The sequence below is a fragment of the Balaenoptera musculus genome, chromosome 8 (genome assembly GCF_009873245.2).
Source record: "Balaenoptera musculus isolate JJ_BM4_2016_0621 chromosome 8, mBalMus1.pri.v3, whole genome shotgun sequence".
NCBI classification, from domain to species: domain Eukaryota; kingdom Metazoa; phylum Chordata; class Mammalia; order Artiodactyla; family Balaenopteridae; genus Balaenoptera; species Balaenoptera musculus.
The window spans coordinates 15415004-15429312 of NC_045792.1; the positions used below are offsets into that span (position 1 = coordinate 15415004).

Sequence of the window (14309 nt, forward strand, 5' to 3'; positions counted from 1 at the left end):
GCAGATCAATTGCAGGAGCATTGTCATCTTAACAATATTATGTCTTTCAATCTATGGACATCTTGCCGCTCATTTAGATCTTCTTTCAACAATGTTTTGTTGTTTTCAGTGTACAAGTCTTACATTTCTTTTGTTAAATGTATGTCTAAGTATTTTATTCCTTTGGATGTTATTATAAATGGAATTGTTTTCTTAATTTCATTTTCAGAATTTTCATTGCTGGTGTATGGAAATATAATTGATTTTTGTATATTTCTCTTGCAGCTTGCAACCTTGCTGAACTCACTTATTAGTTCAAATGGTTTTTTAGTGGATACCTTAGGATTTTCTATATACAAGATCATGTCATCTGCAAACTGAGATAGTTTTACTTCTTCCTTTCCAAGTTGGATGCCTTTTATTTCTTTTTTCTTGCCTAATTGCCCTTTCTGGAACCTCTGGTACAATGTTAAAAGAGGTGGAAAGAGTGGACAGGAGAGTTTTTAAAAGGCTTTATTTTCCCTGGAGACCTGGTTAGAAAGAGTCTAACAAATAACGACACTGAAGAAGTAGAATCAATGGCTTCCCACTTGTCCTGGGGACAAAACGAGATTAAACTACCTCTTTGGAGAAACTATTTTTAGCTCTTATGCAGTCTTGGGGTCCTGATTTAATGGTAGTTAGGACTCTTTCATCTTTCCTTTCTCTTAAATCGAAGTCCAAATGGATCTTTGCCAACTACCCCTTCTTGTACCCTTCTTCCAGCCTTCTGTTTCCTTTCAGGGGCAGAGTCCTATGTGCTCAGTTTTCTGGAGGGTGCTTGATTGCCCAGCAAACCCTTCACTTTTCTTTTGGCTTTTTTTTTTTTTAAATAAATTTATTTATTTATTTATTTATTTTTGGCTGTGTTGGGTCTTCGTTTCTGTGCGAGGGCTTTCTCTAGTTGGCGGCAAGCGGGGGCCACTCTTCATCGCGGTGCGCACGCCTTTCACTGTCGCGGCCTCTCTCGTTGCGGGGCACAGGCTCCAAATGCGCAGGCTCAGTAGTTGCGGCTCACGGGCCTAGTTGCTCCGTGGCATGTGGGATCTTCCCAGACCAGGGCTCGAACCCGTGTCCCCTGCATTGGCAGGCAGATTCTCAACCACTGCGTGACCAAGGAAACCCTCTTTTGGCTTTTTAAGAAGTGCCTTGGGATCCCCACATTTCTGCAAGATAAACTGTTCAGAACAAAGCTAGATTTTGGATGACAGCCCTAGAGCACCAGTCATGTCTGCCTGAACTCTCAGAAGAGAGAGAGTATACACTTTCGGATAAAACTTTCCTATTTTTCTCTTGCTTTCCTTTTGCCAGTATATGCTGAGTGCTACAAGGTACCAGCACTGCGTTAGGTTCTGTACATGTTGAAATAAAGTGATGAAGAAATGCTCTGAACATACAGAAGTCCTTGGCCTCAAGGAAATCACAATTTAACGGGGAGGCATTAATTTATTTAAGAAATATCTACTGAGTATTTATTGTGTCCCAGGCACAGTGTGAAGACCTGGATAGTAGCTAACAAAATAGATACGTTCCTGCCTATCTGGAGATTGCTATTTAATTAGAGAGCCATTCATGTAAAGTGCTTAGACTGTTAAAAATAAGTTAGGCTGTTAAAAATGCTACAATAGATTAATAATAATAATAATTTTAGCAATCATTCGTAGAGCACCAATTATCACTACTGTATTTTAAATGTAGCAATTTATTCAATCCTCCCAATACTCCTGTGAAATAGGTGTTGTTATTATACCTATTTTACAGTTGAAGAACTGAGGCCCAGAGAGGTTAAATAGTTTTCTTAAGATCACACAACTAATACGTTGTGGAGTCAGGATGTGAACTCATGCTTGGGAGCCCCAGGGGGGAAAAAAAATGCTGTGACTAATTTTTACGGAGATTGTAAAATTCCTGCGCTGAGCTGTGCTTTAAAGAAGTAGTAGAATTTCAGGTAACAGATGGGTGAGCTTCAAGGGTATTCCAAACACAAGGAGAAGCAGGAGCAAAAGTTAAGGAGAAAGTGCAGAATGTACTTTGACAGGAAAGGAGCCCACAGCACTCCTGGGTGGAGAAGGGTTGGGTGGGAAGATACACGAAACTTGAGAAGCTGAAAAAGAAGTTGCTGCCAGGTTGCAAGAGTTTTTGAATTGGACTTAACTAAACAATAAATCCATAAATACTTGATGCTTGGAAGTCACAGGAAAAAAATCTCTAGAGAAATCAAAGCTGTTATTAAAATTGGTATGAAATTAAGGACGAAGGATTTGATTCCTACTTTGGTTTCCACATCCAGCTTTTAGTGGAATGTGGCTCAACTCAGAGCTTAGAGTTGTGGTAGGGTCGGAGGTTAAACCCTATTATCCTACTTCATCATATCTTGCCCCTATTTTTAACTTAGAATTTAACTCAATGTTATCATCTTAATTAAAAATAAAAAGAAATTAGGGCGTTTTAATTTTATTTTGAAAAATAGACTTAAAAACCACATACAAGTGTTTAGTTTCTTAAAGGCAGATTATTGCATAAAATAAAGACATTATTATAGGTATAATCAGTAATTTTTACGTATATGGTTTTAAATGAATTTTAGAAGGAAAAAATGCCACCAGGATTGAATTTTTCTTTCTCATAGAGCTCCTATAGTGTTTTCACAGAGCACTTGCATTCTGCAGAAAGTTTGGGAATGCACACAATTTCTCAGACTGTTGCATAGCAATGATAAAAATATTGTAGTATTTTTCTTACGTATATACTCTGAATAAATTTTAGAAGAAAAAAATCATTGGCATCTTTTATTTTAAACAGACCATAGACACTGGAATACTCTCAAGTTTGGGAAGACAACTCACTTTGGAGATTCAAAGGCCTGGATTTGCTTCCAGATTCACCGCGTCCTGGCTGTGTGAGCCAATCATCAGGTTGGTCAAGTAAACTGACCATCTATAAAGTGGAATAATAACTACTTTATGAAGCTGTGAGAGTGCTTTCATTGGACATATAGAATTGCACCATAAACACAAATATGTCCAACCTCCAAAGACTGAACTGTACATTCTTAGTCAACCAACCAAAACATTTAAAACTATAATTTTCTCTTTTTAACTCTGAAGTTAATCCATTTTTACAGCCCTAATTCTATTCTCAGTCTTCCTAATCTTTTGAAAGTGATTTGGAAAGCAGCATGTTATTGTTTATATGCTTTTAGCACTGAGAGGGAGAAAATTAATACTTGAGTGCATGCTATGTACCAGACTCTAATCCAGGTTCCTCTACGTATTTATGATAGTTGATTCTTCTAAAGACCCCACGAAGTAGGAGTGATTTTCCAGAAAAGGAAACTGAGGCTCAGAGATGAACCTGGAAGTGGAAAAGCCCACTGGAAAGCTTAGGTCTAACTGCCTAAGCGAGGTCTAACCCTCACTCTTTTTACTCATTATTCCAGGCTGCCCTTTAAACATGCCAAAAGAATAAAATTATTTTAAAAATAAGAACAAACAGAAATAATTTCATCCTTAAGAAGTCTTTTAAAATGCCACGAGGACTCTAGGGATAACCGGAGACATCCCTGGGTGGCACAAAGCCACAGTTGTGGACGGTTATCCCAGCCCAAAGCGCCACTGTAACTTTAGCCCACTGTACTTTCTATTTGGCCATAAAGACATCCAGCTTCCTGGAGCCGGCTTCCATTTGGATTCCAGCTTCCTGGCTCCTGCTGTGGGATTGTGGTTTTCAACTGCCTGTAGTTTAAACAGAGAGGACTAGAAAGCCTAAGTGGAATGGAAAAGGGAGTCCAGCTAGGAATCATGTAGTTTAGAACTTTGACCAGCAGGTGTCGCTGCAGACAAGGGAGAGGGCTACTTTCGGCCTTAGAGGCAGATGATGGATTTTCTAGTTTAACTGAGGAAAATTGTGGTGGCAATGAAGCAATCGAAGGTAGGTTAGCTATCTACAGAAATCAATCCCAATAGTATAAATTTTTCTTAACCAACAGCTGGAAAAACTGGTAGAAAAATTAAGCAAACCCCAATTATAATGCAAGGAAGCTGCCGTAAAAATTGTGTTTCTGTAGTGTCTACCAAAACAATGCAAGGCTGTTTGAAGGTGAGCACTAAAAACTGAGAGGCAATTCCCAAGGCAGGTGTAGCAGAGATGATGGCTTTGTAGTCAGGAGACATGTGAAGATAAAGTGAAAAGAGGAAAGCTGCAGTTCTGTCGGTTTAGAGCCAGGGAAATAAATAACTTCTGTCTAACGTAGACCTTTGAAGCGTGCCTTTATTTTCTGTGAAATGTGGTGAATTCCTAGAATTGAGATACACTTCTATATTCAAGGGAAAGAAAAGGATCCAAATATGCCAAAATCTTAATATTTGTTGATTATCACACTTTTCATTTAAGAGAAAGAAAGAAATTGTTAAACATATATATATATATATATATATATATATATATATATATATATATATATATATATTTTTTTTTTGGTCGAGATGTGCAGCATGCAGGATCTTAGTTCCCTGACCAGGGATGGAACCTGTGTCCCCTGCATTGGGAGTGCAGAGTCTTAACCACTGGACCTCCAGGGAAGTCCCAAACATATTTTTTTAATTAGTATAAATATTTGGTAGTTGATCACAGAGTAAGTGTAACTTACTTTAAGGATCATATCCTTTTGTGAAAAAAGTTGTTCTGAATGAACTCTTTTTCTTTATTAAATATATTTTCCCACTGATTTTCCTTATAAAACCACAGGTGTATTTACCTGAGGAAAACATTGATCCCAGATGATAATATAGTCACATCTAAGAATGCAGAAAACCTTAAAAAAAATCACACTTAAAGATCTTTTGGATGATCTAAAGGGTAATTATTTAATAATAATCTAAAAATGCTTAAACCGTATCCTAGGACATATGCAGAGTAGCAAGGGTAATTTTTATATTTCATTTAGTAGCTTGAATGGTTCCATTAAAAAGAAAAATGTAGGCAAGCAGGACAGAAAATCCTTGACTGAAAGCTGCTCTCAAGCCCCCTCCCCAAGATACTTTACAGCAGGAGACTATGTACTTACTTTGCTCAGACCTGTTTCTGGGCACCCAGAGGATGCACGTGGTCATGACTAGGTTGGTCTGGGATAGGAAAGGAAAGGCAAGAGCCACACAGCTGAGGTGGTAACTCAGAGCACTGCCCCAGCAGAGAGAAGATGCACCTTCAGCTCACCCCGAGGACCAGGGCACACTGAGTGTCCTGACAATGTGTATCCAACAGTGACCTGATTTCTGTGTGACGGCAGAATTTATAACTGGTTAATAATGGCCTTGTTTGGGAATACGTGGCATGTAAACATTATATGATGTTGCCTTTTGTCATACAGAATTTCTGAATAATGCTTCTGTGTCACTGAATGCTCATATAATGCTAGCTTCTTTCAGAGCAGTAATGAGCTGGGACAATGTAAAGTGAGGGGTTAGACTTTCTTCAAGGCCCCGATGCCTCTGAGAATCTATGGAGTTATGTGGTGAGGCTGCAGTTTCCTTTCGGGTTGTTGGTAAACTGCTCTGCAGACAGGCTGAGTGGGCCTTTAAAATCATAAAAGAGTTAACGTATTCCCTCCCACTGCTTATATCACTCCCCACTCAGACCTTAGGTCCTCAGAGGTTTTGCATCATGTCCAGAAGTTCCTAAGGGCCTATCATATCCATCAAGAATGCCTTGGTTTGCCCTTTTCAAATGTTAGAAACAAAACGCAATGACATTATGGAGGAAAATGTCTCATTTTCATCTTTGAATCTATCTTTTGCTTTTCCAGAAAAGAGCGAATTGGTTATGGTGGTGGATTGGAAGCTGGGTGGCGGCTAGCTCTCTGTCTCCGCCCTGGACTGCAGGACTCCCGAGAATCCAGCCCTCAAGCCACCCCTCTGAGTCTGCAGCAGGGCAGGAACACACCTTCCCGTCTGTTTTCTAAGGGCGGCAAAACTCCTGCACGATAAGTAGTGAGTCTCTTCATGGAGCTACTTGCAAGTAAAGCCATCACTTCAATCAGTTTTGCTATCTGTTGTTCTTTATTGATATGCTTCGGTGCCTGCTCTGCCCTGTTCTCCAGAACTCTCCAAGTCTTCTTCTTCCCTGGGTCTAAACTGAGTTTTGGGGGAAACTACTTTTCCTACTAGCTACTACTCTGACAGGGTTTATAATCCAGTGGGGGAGGATCTCAGCTTCCTGGGTTTGAATCCTAATTCTAGGATTCACTTTCTAGCCCTATGGCTGTGATCAACTCCCTTAATCGCTCTGTGCCTCATTTTCCTTATCTGCAAAATGGGGATAATAATATATTCTGTCTCACGGGGTTGTTCAAGATTAAGTAAGTTCAGTTATATAAACTGCTTAGCATAGTGCCTGGCAAATTGTTGTTATTGTGAGTTCCTCCCAAACTTAACTCAGTTCTTGGTATTCGACAAATAATTATTAAATGCATACATCTAAACTGTTTTCCTTTTGCCCTGATGATCTTCATTCATCAATCCCCTCCCTAATTTTCCATATTATTCTCACCAAAGAGGACTTTTCAGGGAAATCTCCAGCAAGTCTTTGTCCAAGTCTCAATAGGACACGGCATCTACTGGCCTCTATCCATACAGGCACAGAGCGTAAATCACAGAATACACAGCATACACATTCTGGCCATTACTAGGGACAAGAGTGAGCTGCCTACCTCTTCTTCTGGGAAGTTAGACCAACGCTCCATTTTCTAGTTTCTCCCCAGAGGCTTCTTTGTTTCTGACACCCTCCAGAGAGCAGCAGAAGTTGCCGTACCTGATGTTCAAATGATCTCCACTGGTGGAGGAGGGGCTGTAAAGTTGCTATGAGAATGGTTTCAGCGCTGCTCCTGCAGCCGTCGGAGCAAAAGATTTTTTCCCCTTGCCTTACTGCTCATAAGTTTTCTGTTGAGACCCCCATCCTCCTCCTTTCCTTAGGGAGATAGGATAACTGGGACCCTGGGGCCCAGCACCCAAGTTAATGTACAGTCCCTGTTCGAGGCAGGTGAGTAGGGTCAAAGTGATGAGAGGCTGGCCACATGCCATCATTTATCTGCAATTGAATGAGCTCAACCAATGAAAGGGCTTAACCACTGCAAGAAGCTGAGGACCACTTCATCCTTATCCTTATTTGCTAGTAAAGAAGCCAATTAGTGTTAATTGTGTTGGTAATTTGGAACAGCAACCAGGGAATTGATTCAAGGCAATTGTGGAAGGACCTCCCTGTCCTGTCCTCGTCCCAGCCATTACTCATAGTCAGATGGGGAATCAGAGAGCTAGTAAACATCTTTTGGTCAGAGAGAGTAAATAGGGGCTCTGCTTCTCATACTTTCACAGTGCCCTGGGTGTCAGTTTTTACTATTGTACATGCAGTGACCTGACAACACAGTTCTGCCATTGAGAGAGACATAGATGTGGAGGGGTCAGGACCGGAAGGAGGAATACATTTCAGCACTGGAGTGCTCACAGTCTTCCCTCCTCCCCACTTGCCTGACCAGACCATCTTGTTATTGATAGCCCAGTAGCCTACCCCTCCCCGGCCCTACCTGAAGCTGTTAAAGCCCATCTACTTAATAAAGGGGGGGGGGGGAAAGGAGGGGGAAACCTGGGAGTTGGTGAGGGCTCTGGAGGGTGTGGAATGGCAGATACACAGGAGAGAAGAAAAAGGGATATGAGATTTACTGCTGGAATTTGATTTGATCACCTTTAATGTCCTTGGACAGTCGCTGGTAAGGGTGAATTTTTATTTTATTATTTACTTATTTATTTTGCCCAACAGACGTAACGTATTTAACCATGATGTGACTCACTGGACAATGCGCACCACGGCTTCATCAGGGTTATACAAGTGACAGAAATAGGACGCAGGCACTTCTTTGACAATCATCTAGCTATAGACTTATTCAGAGACGGGGTGGGAGGAAGGAAAATGACGTCCCTGCTCTGGCCCTCACCCACCCAATGACTGGAATGCGTGTTTGGGCTGGTTTCTCCGCCCTTGAACACGCAAATCCTAATTTCCCCATTCCTCTACATTCGGTGACAATTAGAGTGGTTGTACCGGGTGAGTTGGGTTTTGTAAGAGGAAGGAATTTTACTGAAGAATTCCCCTGCCTCGCTTCCGACTTGGTTACGGTTGCTTCGATACTGTAGCTATTCCTGCCTTTGGGGCCTCAAGGGCTAAAGTGGGACAGTGCTAATATTTCTGGTGATGAGGAAATACTTTGTTTTAAAGGAGGCTGGGTGATTGCCGAACTGGGACAGAGGTCACACTAGGGGTCACATTAGCGGTTCCGGGGGGGCTCGAGGGAGGGTTTGGGTCAGGCATAAGCACCCCCCGACTCGGGCAACGCTGCGGCGGCTCGGAACCTGCTGGCACACTTGCGGTGCCCACTGTCTCCTCCCCGAAGGGGGGCACCCGGGAGCCGACACCCGAGGAACCGGGCCCACGCGGGAAGGTCGAGCTCGCCGGTGAGGTCACGGTTGCCATGGCTCTAGGCAGTGACGCGCGTCGGCACGTGACGAGCGGTTGCCATGGCGCCAGGCCCCGGCGGCCCGGGCGCTCCGCCTCCCGGAGTGACGTCCCCCGGCTCCCCCCCACCTCTTTTCCCGCCCCTCTGCCCCCTCCCCCCCCTCCCCCCCGCCGGCTCCCCGCGGCCCCGGAGGTTTCACAGCACAACAAGATGGCGGCGGCGGCGGCGAGCGGAGCTGGCGGGGCTGCCGGGGCCGGAGCGGGGGGAGCCGGGCCGGCGGGCCGCCTGCTGCCTCCGCCCGCCTCGGGGCCCCCGGCCGCCCCCGCTGCTGTGCCCCCGGCGGCTGGCCCGCCGCGTCCCTCAGCCCCGGCCTCCCGCGGGCCGGTGCCTGCCCGCATCGGCTACTACGAGATCGACCGCACCATCGGCAAGGGCAACTTCGCTGTGGTCAAGCGGGCCACGCACCTCGTCACCAAGGCCAAGGTAGTGGCGCGGTGGGACCGGGCGGCGGCGGGGCTGCGCGGCCCGGGACCGTCCGAGTGCGGCGAGCGCAGGAGAGCCCCGCGACACCGAGGCTGAGGGGTCGGCGCGGGGAGCGGGGCTCGGGAGAGCGTTGGGGACCGGGGAAACGGGTAGGGGGCTGTCGGGCGAGAGTGCGGAGAGGGCGAGCAGAAGGTGGGGGACACCGGGGGACCCGGGAGAGGGTAACTGCACGGCAGAGGGGACGCAGGGGGCCACTGAGCGCGGGGACCTGGGGAACTAGGGAGCCGGGGATGGGGAGGGGGCTCCCTGGGCTGTGCGGAGGGTCGTAGAAGGGATGATTGGAAAGAAGAGGTTTGCAACTCTCCCGGAGCCAGGAGACAGTAAGCTAAGAAGCTAAGAAGCCTCTGGAACCAGCAGTTAGGAAATCCTAAGGGGATGAGGGCAGGGGAATAGGAAATGTGGACCCGGAGGATGGGGGAAAACAAGGGTGAAACCGGCAGCCCGCAGATGTGAGGTTATGAGGGGAACGAGGATAGCTGGGGCACGTACCAGGGGTATGTGGTGGGTACAGGGTACTGGGAGGTATGAGGGACCTGGTACCTTTTGACAGAGGCACCAATCAGCATTTGATCGTCCAAGACTGATAGATGGTGGGAATGGGAGTCTGAGGACAGACAGGATTATTGGAGGAGGCGATGAAAAAAATGGGGAAATATGGAGGAAAAAAATCACTTTATTTTTCTGCAGGAAGGGGGTCAGGGAACAGAGGCCCAGGGAGGGGGCCCAGGTTTGTGGTGGCGCTAGGTACTCAGGGGTTAAACAGTTTGGGAGAGCTGGATTGCTGGTTATATTTAGTTGTTGGAGGGTCCAGAACTGTGGGCCTTATAGAGCCCAGGGTGGGCTGTCAGTGGTGAGGGGAAAGCCTGGTGACTGAGGAGGTGTGTGAGGAACCCAGACACTCATGGGGCCCTTTGGTTCCCAAGGGATTTGTGGAGCTGGGGTGGTGAAATTGGGCAAGGTCAATTAGGAAGCCGTATCCATATACATTTAACATTTTACATAGAAAATTCATTTTTGGAGGAAATATGGTTAGCTCTTTCCTGTGGTCTTCTTCATTGGAAGTATTGGAATTGAAGACAGGAGGAGGAATTGTTTGATTTTGACAGGACTCACAAGCCCATTTGTACTCCGGATTTCTTTCTTTGCTCTGTCTCTCACTTGAATGAATACTTTAGATGTAGTCATTCATTATATTTAAAGCTGCAATTTGTGTTTCCTTCACCCTGACTAATGAAGAACTGTTAACAGCTGCTGCTGCTTCCTACCAAAGCCGTGTCAATTCCCCTCACCTCCTCAGCCTAGTCTCTGGTTCTTGTCACCTACCTTGTTTCTGCTCTTATGGCAGTCCCTTGCTTTCAGAAGGCAGTGGCTTACCTCTGCCTTGTCTCCTGCTCACTTAGGACCTGAAGTCCCTTTTCCCCTCCTTTCTGTCAGACTGTAAGGGGCCCTTCTTAGCAGGGTGGCTTTGGGGGGGTGGCTGTGGAAAATTGATTGGTCAGTTTCGCTTCCTCTGGGGGGCCCCCTTCAGCCTTCTTGTCAGTGTCTATCAGAGGGTCTCAAGTCTGCAGGTCTGAGCTGAATGAGATCCCAAAGTCCCAGGTTTCCTGGCGCTCCCCTCAGCCCCCCGGCGGGGAGTAGACTGAGCCAAGACTCTGGTGCATCTCTGCCCCCCTGAGTGTTTCCAGTTGTGTTTACTGTTAGCCAAGCCAAATTTATGTTTACAAACAGCTCTAGTTGTTGGAGCCTTGTTCCTTGTTTTGGTATTTCCTTTCTCCGCGGCTACCCCTCCTACCTAAGTAATCACGTTGAGCTCCTGTGATTATTTTGCTCTGACCTCTGGGGGACAGACTCTATGAACTTAATTGGTTGCCTGGTTTATGGTATCTCTGATTTAAAGAATTTTGTATCTTACAGCCCTTGGATACACCAAAATATTGATTAAAAAAATCTGTGACAGAGAGGGTTGAATGTTTTTGTAAATGTAATTGCAAACAGTTGATTCTTGGCTTTATATATAATAGAGACATTTCTATCTTCAGTAGTCAGCAAAGCCAGTGGCTAATTATGGCTGGTCTCCCTGCTTTCTAATTTTCCAGTGTGTGTGTGTGTGTGTGTCTGTGTGTGTCTGTGTGTGTCTGTGTGTGTCTGTGTGTGTCTGTGTGTCTGTGTCTAAGTTTTTCTCAAAGTCCTTGGTATCCTTTAGGACTGCAGCATTTTAAACATCAGCTTGTTTATAAATGGGTGTCACTGTTTATGTTGGTTTTTTCTTTGATCATTTGTGGTGTGCAGTTATGCAATTCCTATGTATGGAAATATTCAAAATCTTGAATGAGGCTGAAATGGCTTGGACAATGAGTTGCATGTGTGACAGGACCACACCAGCACTCATTTGTGTTTCTGTAGCGGTGTGCAATTTCCTAGTTACAGTTATAGGCACCCTGTGTTTCTCTGCTTAAATTACTCTGACGACATGAGTGAAGCTTAATTCACAAGGAGCTGTCATGTGCTCTGAGTAAATGATCAACATATTTTGGCCTGCTTCATGCTTATCTGAATCCACTTTGGAAAGGTTTCTCAAATGCTGACAGCTCAGATGTGTCTAACAACTGTTGCCATACAGTATGATGGCCTATTGAGGCCATGGTTTGGTTATATAATGGCAAGGAAGGTGCCTGGGTATTGGCAGTGGCAGAAGCTGCTGTTCCGTTACTCAGGTAGATAGATTTTTCTCCCATGCACTGCAGTGTTTATCTTACTTCTGCAGTCAGGTCACTTGGAACCAAAGAGAGCTAGCTATTTTTTTTCCCCATCTCTTTTCAGAATGTATCATTTTTTTGTTTTGTTTTTCGGAGGTATGTGATTTTTTTTCTTTCTCCTTTTTCTCCCTGTAGGCCATTGAATGGTCTAGGTTTTTCCTATAACCATATATAACCATCAGACTTAGGTAATTCAGATGATATTTGTGTTGTCTGAAAGAGGTTAGGTAGTAGGTGTTTTCTGAACATCAGAGCAATACTTATGGTCACCTTTTCTTACACACATTACCTATTCCATGGACTGAGAGGCTGAAGTAAACTTTATTTATTGACTAAGCTACTGTGCTCCGTCCAACAATAAGTGGTAAAGCTGGCCCTTTCCCAAATTCTGTTAACTCTCAAACCTCCTAGATCAGGACTCTGGGATGAATAAAATCAGTAGAGAAAGGGAAATATTTTCCTATTTGGCTGTTGGTGACTTTTGCAGCACGGCATTCATGAGCTCAGACTTAATATTGGCAGCACTGCAGTGCTTAGAGCGTCACTGCAGAACAGTTAACAGGAGAGAATATTCATCTGTGACATACTTTGGTCAGCAGCTCACCCTGGCTGTCTTTGTCCTACCTTCTTTGAGTTCCCTTTTCTGGAGGAGCCTTGGTCTGAGATTCTCTGGCCCTATTCTTTTGGTAGGACACTATAAAATATTAAGGAGATTAAAAAAAGAAAAGATTTTCTCTTCTCAATTGCTTATTTGGTTGCCTGTACCTAATTATACTTTCACTGGTTGGATGAATGGGAACGAAGAGTAGATATATTTTGTATGCATTTAAAAAAAGAGTATACATGGCTATAAAAGCCATTGGTCAAATACTTTAAAAATGTATTTTAACAAATATATTGATATATCACCTGCCTGTTTATTGGTTTGTGGTAAGAGCTTGAGCTTTGGCTGAGACTGCCTGGGTTTGGATCTTCTGCTGCATAATAGCTGGGTAATTTAACCTGTCTGTGCTGGGATTTCCTCATCTATGAAATGAGATAACAATAGTACTTACCTCACAAGTTTGGGTGTTATGAAGATTATGTAAGATAATATATGTGAAACTCTTAGAACGAATGTACCTGGCACATAGTAGGTATATAGTAAATGTTATCACCATCTTCTTCATCATCATCATCAGATGCAATAGTAACAAAAATGAGTAAGACATAGTCCCCTTTGTTTGCTTTTCACCCTTTTGGAATAGTTCATGAGTGCCATTTGTTTTGTGTAGGTAGATGTCATCCTGATGATGTGCTGCTTTCAGGTTAGAAAAGTAGTTTGCTATTATTTCACGTGCCTCTTTGAGAGAGTGGATTTAATTCCTGTGGACTATGGGCTAATTTCATGCAATTGACATTTAAAAATATAGTTTTCCATTAAACTTTTTAAATAGTTATGAGACTTGTCTAATGAAAACTGTGACTAACACTGGCTTTTATTTGGGCTGCCTTGAATATTCAGGGTGTTTGTGTAGCTACACTTTGTCAGATTGGTGACAGAACAGAGTTTGTTTGAATGCAGTCTTTTCTCCAGAGATTCCCTTGAATTTCATGGAGAATATGAAGAAATATTCCTACAAGCTTAAGGAGACACTTGCACTTGGGCGCAGGGTGCGCTACTCAGAGGGCCAAGGTCAGGATTCTTAACTGTAGATATTATGCAGAAAAACCACTGTGCTCCCTGACCCCTTCCAAATACTGACGAGCCAGGACACATCTGTGTGCTGTGCGGTTTAGTGCAAACTCATTTCCACCAGGAGGACAGCTCAAAGTGGGCCAATAGTATTATTTTCACTTCTAAGGATGGTGCTTGTGCTCGTTAGAAGGCTGAAAACAAGATTCATTAGTAAATAGAAAAGAGAATTATGTCAAAAAGAAATTGAAAGCAAGATTTATATTAGTTACATTTGAGGAGGATAGTTCCATCCCTAGATAATCTAGAAATGACTATTGAAAGACAACTAACTTCATTTTGAGATAGGTTTGTTGAAACTTTGTGAAGAGCTAAGACTGATTTGGACTCGTTTTTCCAGAGTCGAAATACCAGTATTCCACTTTCAGCATCAAAACTGTTTATTTTAACATTCTGACTTTGGTGCCAGCTCCCTAGAAAGTCATAGATCTGGCTCAAGCCAGAGGTGCCCAGACTAGTTATTTCTGTGCCAGAAGTGCTGTTTTCATTTTCCAAGCATCAATCTGGCTAATATTTTCTAGTTCCTGGCATAAAAGAGAACAAAATGGATGCTTTGGAAGGAAAAAGAAATGTGCTCTTCTTACCAGAGCCTTTGTAAGTCTAAAAAACACCTAAAACTTCTCTGCACAGAGATGGAACCTTTCCCTTGTCCATTCATTCATTCAACGTATATTTACTGAATGCAGATTTTGTGTCAGGTTCTACTCTGGCTCTCGAGTACCCCAAAAACAAAAGAGAAAAAAAGCTCTTGCCT

General features: G+C 43.8%; 1 protein-coding gene across 4 annotated transcripts in view; it reads left to right on the forward strand.

Moving 5' to 3' along the window:
* The first annotated feature begins 8716 nt into the window (after nt 1-8716).
* The window catches only part of SIK3 (SIK family kinase 3), a 244916-nt gene continuing 239323 nt past the window's right edge, over nt 8717-14309 (forward strand). For 3 of the 4 annotated variants that reach the window (XM_036859701.1, XM_036859700.1, XM_036859702.1), the window contains exon 1: nt 8732-9004. In XM_036859701.1, the coding sequence (XP_036715596.1) occupies nt 8732-9004 (273 nt within the window). Of the gene's footprint in view, nt 9005-14309 lie in introns of all 4 variants that reach the window. The other variant, XM_036859699.1, reaches the window with a different exon arrangement.